This window comes from Astyanax mexicanus, chromosome 1 (genome assembly GCF_023375975.1).
Source record: "Astyanax mexicanus isolate ESR-SI-001 chromosome 1, AstMex3_surface, whole genome shotgun sequence".
Lineage (NCBI taxonomy): Eukaryota > Metazoa > Chordata > Actinopteri > Characiformes > Acestrorhamphidae > Astyanax > Astyanax mexicanus.
The window spans coordinates 38,503,288-38,515,295 of record NC_064408.1 but is presented as its reverse complement, the minus strand read 5'-3'; the positions used below and the strand labels follow the sequence as shown (position 1 = coordinate 38,515,295).

General features: G+C 36.1%; 1 protein-coding gene across 3 annotated transcripts in view; it reads left to right on the top strand.

Moving 5' to 3' along the window:
* Positions 1–12,008, top strand: part of arap1a (ArfGAP with RhoGAP domain, ankyrin repeat and PH domain 1a) — a 248,677-nt gene that overhangs the window by 21,379 nt on the left and 215,290 nt on the right. For 2 of the 3 annotated variants that reach the window (XM_049477271.1, XM_049477289.1), the window contains 5 exons: positions 33–163; positions 261–343; positions 465–500; positions 2,205–2,268; positions 3,645–3,929. The exons of the other annotated variant lie outside the window; for it this stretch is intronic. In XM_049477271.1, the coding sequence (XP_049333228.1) occupies positions 33–163; positions 261–343; positions 465–500; positions 2,205–2,268; positions 3,645–3,662 (332 nt within the window). In that variant the 3' untranslated portion in view covers positions 3,663–3,929. Of the gene's footprint in view, positions 1–32; positions 164–260; positions 344–464; positions 501–2,204; positions 2,269–3,644; positions 3,930–12,008 lie in introns of those variants that run through there. 3 annotated transcript variants of the gene reach the window in all.

The window sequence follows — 12,008 nt, the reverse complement described above, 5'->3', positions numbered from 1 at the left end:
AACAGTGTGTTGTGTGTGTTTGTGTGACTCAGGTGGTAAAAATGAGGTGTATAAGGTGGGAACACTGAGAGTGTGTGAAGTAAAAGGAGACAAAAACAGGAACTTCATCAGCCACCAGTGTGAGCTCACCAAAGGGACTTTAAAACTGTATAAAGACAAAGAGGTGCGTGGGTGTTGGTAAGATGTAAATACAGTAATAATACAATTTTCATAATTACTTATAAATTTAATCATAAGGACCTGTGTGTTTGTGTGTGCAGAGCTCACTGTGTGAGAAGGAGTGGTCTGTGCAGGAAGGGACGCTCTACTACGGCTACAGGAGCAAACTATCCCCCCCAACACCGTAATACATGCACAATACACTATCAGCAACACACACACACACATTCCACACCCTTAACACTACACTACAAACTATCCCGTGTTAAGTGAGTCAATTTTCTTTATTCTTTTGTGTGTTTTAGATGGGGTCTAATTCTAGTGTGTGGTCAGCAGCAGTGGTGAGTGGTTTCAGTTCTGTTTTTAAATAAAGATTAACTGTATAATTACAACAATAAAATAAAAAAGTCTTCAAAAAAAGTTTGTTATCTGAGTAACCATATTAGCAGTTAGCGTTCTCCTTCAAGTGTGTTGAGCTCCAGTAGTTCTGTGTTCATGGCAGATTGAAATAAGAGGGTCCAACACTGGTTATACACATAAGCCCCATCCGGACAGGATTAGTTTCTCAGGGGGACGTCTGTAAAAAATATTTCACTCATCTACTCAGTAATACAATAAACTCTTGCATCTAGACTGTAATTTGAAAAAACAGGAAGACCGGTGAGTTTTTTTTTTTTTGCTTTCTTGGTCACGTGACATCATGTTTAATAGCTCCTCCATTTCCACTGGCTGTTGTGTTTACGTGCATCTCCGTGGAAACGTGCGCCCAAAATGTAATTACGGTGAGCGGCAGTGGAACAATAGCTATTTTATTAAATGCGAGGAGACGAAACTCAGAGATTTACATCCGGACGGGACTAAAATCACCAGAGGAGTTCAGCGAAAAACAGTACATAATTCAGCCTGTCATTTTCTCAGAGGACGTCTGAGAAAAACACGTACATGGTGGTTCCGGACGGGAATAAAAATCAAAGAGGACCCCCATAAAAGAGAAAATTACCCCAGGAATACTCACCATGTGCAGGAATTATATTAGTTTAACATTTTTTAACTAGCGTCCAGTTCCACTTTTACTGTTATGCATGATGCATGACCGCCTTTTAAAAGGATGTTAACAAACAACCCTGCACAATTGCAAGTGCAACAAACCATTTGGTAAACCAAGACCATCAGATTCTGGGATTCTGGGACCAAAACACAGCTAATATTTGTTCTGCAGCATTAAAGTTTCAATTTTACTTAATTTATTTGTAAAATATTACATTGTCCATTCATTGGGCTGTTAATGTGATACTTGTAAACAGTGAACACTCAAATGTATTTTCTGAGTATCTGAGTACCCTTGTAAAAGAAAAGTGTATTAAGCATATATTTTTTAAAGTGTTCTTAATACAGAAAAGTATATATATATAAAAAAAGTACTTTAATACGTACTAAATGTACTCTTGTGGAACAACTTATGGCAACTTAAGTATATTTCAGTTGTAATTAAGCTATATATTTAAACACAACATGAAAGCATTAAATTGTGCTTTTGAGTGCTTTTTTCGTACGACTTTGTTTGTTTTTTTTAAATACCTTTTTTAATACACTTGAAGTATAAATGTACTACTTTGCGTATTGATGCACATATTGTGTACACTTAAAAATGACAAAAAATATATATGACACTGAAAAAAATACACTAAAGTGCACTTATTTAATGTCACTATATATAGTTTCTATCAACATAACGTATAATTTAAAGCATGGCTTAAAAATACATTTTATGGAAATACAGGGAAAGTATATTTAATGTGTATTTTCATAAAGTATATGAAATTGAAAATGCACTTTTAGTATTCTTTATCTAATTTGAACATATTGTTAATGCTCTTACGTATACTTCCTTTTCACAAGTGTAGACACATGTATTACTGTTTGGAAAAAAAAATCCTGATTTATGTTGTCACAATTCATGCATAAAAGAGTTAAGTTAGAATTGATTTAAGTTACAAAAAAACAGAATGTGAACAGGTGTGAGATTATTCTCTGTGTGTCTGTAGGTATTTTTGCTGTGACAATGAGGATGAGTTTATTGAGTGGATGGCCACCTTTCTGAGCCTTCAGGTAACATTGTGTCCTGTAATCATTTGTATAAACTGTCACATGATCCTGTCTAACCCCTTTCCTTTCGCACTGCTAAATCTGATGCCATTAAGCTCATTCAGACATCTGAGATGCAGCTTTAATCTGGACCATCGCTTTATTTTCACAGTCTGACTCAAACAACTCTAGGCCTGCCATACCTTTTTGGAAGAAATGTATTGTCCCAAAAATATTAAGACCATGTAATGCCATAGATAAAATGATCACATAATAGTAGAACAATGAAATGACACCCTTTTAAAAGAGAGTTAAATTTGAATGAACTATACTTTAAGAGATATGTGTATGGGGGCTTCATTATTGCATTGATCATTGCACAGTTGGCTACAATAAAGATGAAACTCATTTATATGTAAACAAATATACTAGGACAATATTGAGGTCAGTCAAAAATGACTGAGACCATGTCCATGCTGCTCGGGAAAACAATAGAAGACCACTTAAAAATTATGAGTTTATTTGATTTTACCAAATTATAAAACCTCTGTAATATAATCAAGAGGAAGATGGATAATCGCAAGCCATCAAACCAAACTGAACTGCTTGAATTTTTGCACCAGGAGTGGCATAAATTTATTCAAAAGCAGTGTGTAAGACTGGTGGAGGAGAACATGCAAAGGTGCATGAAAACTGTGATTAAAAACCAGGGTTATTCCACCAAATATTGATCTCTGCACACTTAAAACTTTATTAATATGAACTTGTTTTATTTGCATTATTTGAGGTCTGAAAGCTCTGCCTCTTTTTTGTTATTTCAGCCATTTCTCTTTTTCTGCAAATAAATGCTCTAAATGACAATATTTATATTTGGAATTTGGGAGAAATGTTGTCTGTAGTTTATAGAATAAAACAACAATGTTCATTTTACTCATACATGTACCTATACATAGCAAAATCAGAGAAACTGATTCAGAAACTGAAGTGTTCTCTTAATTTTTTCCAAGCTGTCTCAGGGTGTTCCTCAGAATTCAGTGCTTGGCCCGCTTATTACACACTCTTCCTTCACTCAGTCCTTTATCAGCATCCTCTGTAATTCCTTATAACTCAAATGTTTCTGATTATAATGATTAGATGATTATCATCACTAACAACATTTCAAACTACATGATGTTTTCAGTATCAGAAGGTCATCTATTTTCCTTCAGTTAACAAAACTGACAAAACTCAGGGGGCTGAGCATAGAGGGCACTGTAATCACTTAAAAAGTGGAAAAGATTGTTAAATTTTACTGTAGGCTTCAGGCACATTTTAACTTCATTTTAACTAATAAAGTATTTGTATATCATATAATATGTAATATTTTCTGCATACATTAATTCTCTCTCTCTTTCTCTCAGTGTGGTGAGAATCGGTGAAAGGAGTAAACAGAAGGAGCCCAAATGAACAAACTAGGAATGACAAGACTAAGCCTATTTTATGAAATCAGCATTATCACTATGATTTAACATCTAAATTGGAATTTTTATGTTTTGACATTTATATTTTTGTATGTTTCTTTCAAACTGTTCAACAATTTACACTTTACTAGTAAATTGCATCATAACAAAGTAAACTATAATAAAGTCATATGGAACTGAAACACTGATGAATAATTATATTAAAAACATGTAACTGTAACTAAATATGTCATTTTCCTGTGTTTTATTGTCCCAGATTTAAAACATAGCCTCTGTTTGTTTGCTCTGAGGCACAGAGCTTTATTTCGTTTTGTACATTACATTCAAATTTTGAGTTATTATTAGTTAGCATGTTGACCACAGTATTTCCTACAATTTAAGGAAGCTTTCTTTCATTTCAATTGAAAAGCTTTCTCTATGTTATGAAACAAATCCATGCCCCACATTTGGCTGCAGAATACCCCTATTATGCAAATGTTTGTGTTTTTTCCAAAACTCCATTTTTAACATAAGGCATGCTAATTAGATTAGCATGCAGCTGGCATGAAGAACAATATGAAAAATATTAAACCATGCAGAGTAGAAACAGAAACTGAGAAACTGAGTTGGGAACTTGTATAATACATGTTATGTGAGAAACCTTCAAATAATGTTGTGATGCAAACATTATTATGTACCAGGTTTTTAGAACATTACTGGGACATTATTTCTGTACCATTACAGAATTACCTTCCTTCAAACATTTGCAAAAATTGCTAAACTTTCTTATAACTTTCTTGTTAGCCGAATTTTTTCTTCATTTTTAAAGATTTTAATTTTTTGGCAGCATGTGTATCTAGAAGTTGTTTTTGCAGTCCATTATGATTAATGGACTCTGGATACTGAAAACTTTTTACACTGACTTCTATTATCCAAGTTTCAATTTTGTAAAAGTAAGTGACAATATGCAGAGAAAACATATTTCTGCTGAAACAAGAAAAATGGCTTGGTGCCAGTTACTGACTGTAGATGAACAGTAAGACTGTTAAATATACTCTATACTTTAATCTGCTTTGTGTTGTAAATGTGATTATGAGAGATGATAAGAAGCCTGTAAAGTCATAAACTTTATAATTATAATGTTCAGTCTCATGTTTTTATGGACTTTGAACCAAAAAGATGAAAAGATTACTGGTTCCCCAAAGACACGTCAGAGGCGATTTCTAAAAAAAAAAAAAAACTAAACAAAAACAATAAAAAACACTCTATCCAGTCACGTCTCAACAGCTGATGGCTAGCTACATAACCGGGATTCAAACCTGCGACCTCCCGCTCATAGTGTCAACGTATTAGACCGCTGGACCACTCGGATGAAAAGTTTACTGGTTCCCCAAAGACACGTCAGAGGAGATATCTTTAAAAAAAAAAAAAAAAAACCTAAACAAAAACAATAAAAAACACTTTATCCAGTCACGTCTCAACAGATTTAGCACTGAATCCATTTTAATTCAGTGACTGAGACACATGTCTGATCATTCAGAGTAAATTAATGTGAAATGGTTAATCATTAAGAAACTTGTTAAAACCTGGGTCTACAGGTTTTTTTTCTTAGTAATGGTGATAGGGATCAGGAACCACCATTACAAAACACACACATAGCCATATTGTCTACTCCAAAATCACAAATCAGCCTACATCTTGTATGAGCTTTAAACAGTGACTGTTTATAACATGGACACAGTGGTTTCATTCCCATATGTTCTATAGAAATGTTGTCAAATTTACAATCATCATCTGTGCAGTAGAGATCAGAGACAGAGGCACTCAACTACTCTTGATGGTTCACATTCACAAAATTCACAAATGTAAGTCAGCTGTATCTGTGTGTAATGTGAACAAATCTGTCCCTGAAACGCCTCACATGCGCACCTTGAAACGTGTATAAACATCGCCTTCTTCACCAACAACAAAAAAAAGTCATATTTGAGAGACAACTTGTAGCTTTATAACGGTGAAAAAGATGCATTAGCAGCTCTTATGTGGAGCATCTTTTGCTGGAGTGGAGAGTAAACAGCTGGTCTGAAGTACATGCTCAGGTCGAGGAGGAGAAAAAGGGCCAGGCGGTTTGCTTTTGCTGTTTTTGCAGCTTTAGCTGCACAGCTGCACCAAGAGATGTGTGGATACCAGAGAGAAGCACGTAGCACATGCTTAAAAGCAAAAAGATGCATGAATTCTGATTCATCTGTTCACATTAATGTAGCATGTCTATGGATCGAATACAAATCCGATATGAAAGTGACTCAAATCTGATTTTAAAAAATCAGATTTGACACATTAGGCACAGCTCTGAGCCACATTGAGCAAAAAATCAGATTTGAGTCACTTCAGCCTGGTAATGTAAACATAGCCTTAGTTACACTGTGTACATTTGGTTTGGTTAGTTTCGGTTTTACACTATAGTTTAGTGAGGGGACTAAAGAGCTTTACTACATCCTGTCGTCATCAGCTATGTGGGCTGCCTCTCTCTATACTTCATTTTGATTGGTTTGTGTAATTGGTTTGTATAAAGTTATAAGTTCGGCTTTGTGACGAATTTTAGCTTTCTGTCAGGCTCCCCTTTGCAGGACACGAGCCCTGCAGCAGAATGAGTATAAAAGATTTTCCTTGTATTCCTTTCGTTTCTGTTTATGAATAAGGGTTAAGCTACTGTTATAGGAAATAAATGAAGAGTTAGTATACATTCTGCTGTGTGACACATCTGCACGAACAATACCAATTCTTTTTTTCTTCTGTTTGTTTAAAGACTGCCTCAACTTCCTGTAATTGGTCTGAAAATCAGAAACATCTAGAAAAGTGCTTTCACACTGGACTATGGTTCAGTAGATCCACATTGCTTTGGACTAAACTAAAAAGTTCAATAATCCAGACTAAACAAGGTAGGTGCGAAAACACAGTCTACAGTGCAGCATAGGGGACCAAAGTGGATTTTTCTCACTGGATACCAAGTTTGTCCAGAAAGTCTAATGTTTCACCAGTAAAAATGCAGTTTATTTATTTTATTACAAAACTATTACAAAACTTACTTTTTATCTTTATCAAATTACAATATTGAAGCTCAGCTCTGTTTACTCTGTTTACTACTGAAACAACGTTAGCTGGCTCGCAAACAACCAATTACATCATGTGTAATATCAAAGTTACTAAAAAAAAATGTGCATATATGAGGACAAAGAAAAGTGTGGGAATTAGAAAGCGAAAGACAGTTTAAATGGGAAAAATAAAATGGAAAATGTCTGATTTACCACTAAAATGTATGGGAATGAGTAAAGCTACACGTCACACTACAAACAACAGTAGAGGTGCTGAACTATGCTTTCTTAAGTCAATGGTTTTATATATACAGGTATATAATTATGTTGGTAAAATTGGTAAAAAAGAAATCTGAACAATTTGGTGGACAATTTTACCTCACAAAACCTTAAATGTCTCTACCCTCTACTATAAATGAATACTAAAATGTGGGAAATTTGTGTTTTAAGCATTAGTCAGTTTAATTCTGAAGATTTGGTGTTCCACCTTTGTGTGAGAGACCTTTTAAAGACTAACTGCTGCCGGTTATATACACTGGAGGAACTTTGGACCAAACAGCAGCATAAACATGTAATAATGCTGATCACACCATCATAATCAATAAAACAGGAGTAAACTGCTGTTTCTCTTCCTGATGGATCGTCAGCACTGCTGTGGGTTTGACCGAAAATGACAAAGCAAATCTAATTAACAACATACAGTGTATCACAAAAGTGAGTACACCACTCACATTTCTGCAGATATTTAAGTATATCTTTTCATGGGACAACACTGACAAAATTACACTTTGCCACAATGGAAAGTAGTCTGTGTGCAGCATATATAACAGTGTGAATTTATTCTTCCCTCAAAATACAGCTATTAATGTCTAAACCCCTGGCAACAAAAGTGAGTACACCCCTAAGAGACTACACCCCTAAATGTCCAAATTGAGCACTGCTTGTCATTTTTACTCCAAAATGTCATGTTAGTGTTACTAGAGCTCAGGTGTGCATAGGGAGCAGGTGTGTTACATTTTGTAGTACAGCTCTTATACACTCTAATACTGGTCACTGAAAGTTCCAACAAGGCACCTCATGGCAAAGAACCCTCTGAGGATCTTAAAAGTTGAGTTGTTGCGCTAAAATGGGCAAGGATACAAGAAGATTTTAAAAGAGCAGGGCCCATTAAGAGGAGACCTTGCTTTGGTCGTCCAAAGAAGCTGAGTGCACATGTTTAGCATCACGTCCAAATGCTGTTTTTGAAAGGTAGGCACAGGAGTGCTGTCAGCATTGCTGCAGAGATTAAAGAGGTGTGCGGTCAGCCTGTCAGCCTGCTCAGATTATACATCGCATACTACATCAAATTTGACTGCATGGCTATCACCCCAGTAGGGAGCCTCTTCTGACGTCTGTACACAAGAAAGCCCACAAACAGTTTGCTAAAGACATGTTAACAAAGGACATGGATTACTGGAACCATGTTCTATGGTCTGATGAGACCAAGATTCATTTGTTTGGTTCAGATGTCCTCAAGCATGTGTGATGGCTGTCAGGTGAGGAGTACAAAGATAAGTGTGTCAGCCCTACAGTTAAGCATGGTAGTGGGAATGCCATGGTCTGGGGCTGCATGAGTGCAGCAGGTGTTGGGGAGTTACAGTTCATTGAGGAACACATGAACTCCAATTTGTAGTGTGAAATACTAAATCCCCTCCCTCTGGAAACTGGGACACAAGGCAATGTTCTAGCATGATAATGCTTTATTGAAGAGGCTGAGGGTAAAGGTGATGGACTGTCCAAACATGTCTCCCTCCAGACCTAAACCCAATAGAACATCTTTGGGGCATCCTCAAGCGGAAAGTGCAAAGTCTGGAATATCCGCCAGCTCTGTGATGACATCACGGAGGAGAGGAAAAGCGAAGTGAAGATCTGGTAAACTCCATGCCCAGGAGAGTTAAGGAAGTTCTGGAAATTAATGGTGGCCACACAAAATATTGACACTTCAGGAACTTTCTCTAAGGGGTGTACTCACGTTTGTTGTCTTTCATTTTCTTTCCCCACATGAGTGCCCAAGTTTGCAGTTCTGTGTGGGCATGAACTTTGATGCATCTACAGACATACTTAAAAAATTGCTTCAGGAAGTGGTGGTAAAGAATTTACAGTCATCCCCCATTCCATTTAAAACTAAACTTAAGACAATTTTTACTAAGTTGATTGAGCAAAAAGAATTAACAAAACCATACAGTTTAATTTGAGACAGCATACAGCATATATACACTTTAACCTTCTTATTCCTTAACCTTCTTATAGTAAATGTGTTGCTCCTCATATAAGTTTTTGTGTTCTGGACTCAACAAGGTGAGCTGTTCTGCCACTGTCTTGATGCTAATTTGCATGGTCTGCAACCATGATAACAGAGCTTTGATAGGTAACATCCAACAACGCAGAAAATCCATCAGTCCTCAGTTTCAGACTCAACATTAATATACATGAACTTAGAAATTATTCTTGGGTGAAACAACCTTTTAACTCTCTTTCTAGTCCAGTTTATATTACACCAGACGCCATTTTACACAAATTCAGTTTTTTTTTTATGGAAAAACTGATGCAATTTTTTATGTGGTGGAACCTTCACAATGAGTTCAACATGTTTTTTTGACTTCTGTGCTCTGTAACCGGTATTAAAACCTCCATAGCTCTCATAATTTTCCACTACTTTTTTCTGCTCTCTTTAATTTCCCACCTCAACGAGTGCTCTTCAGTAAAGAAAGCTATAGTTCATGATTCTTTTTGTAAATCCCTACAAAAATATAGTGTAAAGGACTCTCTCCTCTGCTAGATATGCATTTGTATGTGTTGCTTGTCGTATATACTTTTGTGATCCACGCTGACCAAGATAAGCTGTTCTCACAGCATCTTGATGGTCATCCTAGAGGGGGCTAACTATTCTAGAATGGGTTTGACTAAAAATAAAAACATAAATGGAAGGAATTTGTATGAGTTTATGATTTGGAATGAGGTTTTTAAACTAGGTGCCATCATTGATAACATCACATAATATTTAATCCACAGCTGGACTAACCTAACCTAAAATTGCTGCACTTCATTATGTTTTCTCACCTGTAAGAAAAAGCATATTCACCACAGCATCCCATTTCCCTACTGGAAAGTAGGGGCCCAGCTACTAAAATTATGTTCTCAGACCATTCCACTAACATTATGGTAGTGTGAAAGATTTCTGGAATGTTCCCTTAATGAATATGTCCAGTTTTCTTAATGTTTTCAGAATTTTTGTAAGGTTACAGGATGTTCCCAGGACGTTCAACATTCCCAGAATGTTGCCCTAACCTTATTTACAACTTTAAAATAACATTCCCACAACATTGTGTAGGAGCACTCTCATAGATACTTTCTTCTGTATGGCTTTAGTAACTAAGAAAGTCTTTTTAAGGTTCTGCTAATTTTCTCAGAACATTCTAATAACAATCACATTTACATTCTCAGAACATTCCTCTAATGTTCTTTTTTAGCTGTGGGAACACCTCAGCGTTCCCACAAGGTGAATTTGTCCAGTTTTGTTAATAGTCCCAGATAACCATTTTAGGGTTATAAGAACATCCTCAGAACGTTCTTAGAACATTGTCAGAAAGTTCTCAGAAGATTTGAAAAACATTCAAAATTAAGTTCACAGAACATTCCCATAATGTGTCTTTGTGGTTGCATGAATGTTTCCTGTTAACTGGAGGTGGGAAATAAGACACTTCGTAATGGCTGTATACCAGAAAGGTAGAAGGACATAAATAGATGGGCTTTTATTAAGACACATTATAAAAAATCTTTATCTATGGGGCACATCATAATTCAGTGCATGATAAGGCTTTTTTCTCCAACAGAAAGAGAGCCAGCACAAGACTCACCTAATAGGGATGAGAAAGACAACATTATTCAACCCAGTATTTTAAAAGAGAGATTTTTTTTATTGACATAAATTTTTATCCTCAGTGAGAAATAATGTTTAGACTATATTTGTACTCACTTTACATTAGACTCTGACACTGTGTTACTATTTTATATAACTATTAGCTCTCTAATTACTACAGTTTTTGGGTTGTTTTGGTTTCATTCACGCAAGAAAAGCACAAACAGTAATGCTGTGGCTATAATACAAACCGCACAAGGTTTTTCCATTATAAACTCAGGTCACACTCACCTGTTTACCTTCCTAACCACAGGTCTGTGGTTGCTATGGTGGCCTGAGTGTCGTCTCCGCTGTCTAATCTGCCCCGCCCATCGCAGCGGTTGGAGAGAGAAGTGTCCAATCACAGCGTTCTTGCACTGGCGGCCAATCAGCAGTAGCGCGTGGCACGGGTCCGGTGGGTCCTGCGGAACTGCGGAGCTCACCTGCGCGCGCAAAGCCAATCAGCGCTGTCCGGATCCAGGTGAGCAGCGGCAGCGTCTCGAGCCTCTCACTGGATCTTCCCCCCGCGGCTCGGCTGAGTGTTTGTGTTGTTTAGAGGTTGTTTAGAGGTTGTTTAGGGGTTTGTTTAGAGTTTTATTCTGTGTTTTACTGAGAGAGTGTGAGTTAAGCAGAGCTCGCGACAATAAATAATAATAAATATCAGGCATAGCTCTGGGTAAAAACATATGATCTTTTTCTTCTAGCTCTGCTTATTTATTATTATTATTATTATTATTATTATTATTATTATTATTATTAGTAGTAGTAGTAGTAGTAGTAGTATTTATAAAATATATATTTTGTCTTTAATATTATATTTTACATATCATTAACAACAACTGACATCTTTAAATGCTGTACATATGAATACATTCACATATTATGTAGCATTAACGTTTCACAATAATAAACTAATAATTGTATTAGTAGTAGAATTATTGTCTATTGTAAATAAGTAAATGAGTATATGATTTTTTATTGAAGGTGTAATATTACAGCTGATAGGTAAAGAGATCAGGGGGCGTATAAATAAAAAATAGCCAAAAGGCTTAGTGATTAAGAATTGACTTCAGACTCCTGGAGGTGATTATGTGAGGAGGCATGCAGGTAATTGGTCGGTGTTCAGGTAAATGTTGTTTTGTAAATGATGGTAAAGATGACAGCTGGGTTCAGATGGAAAGTTTGGTAGCTTATGCTTTGTCCTTCACATTATTACCTAAGCTGCTGGTAACCCTACCTGTTTGTGTGTGAGAGAGAGAGTAAAATAGAGTGAAACTAAGAGGAAGAGAATGAAGTTTA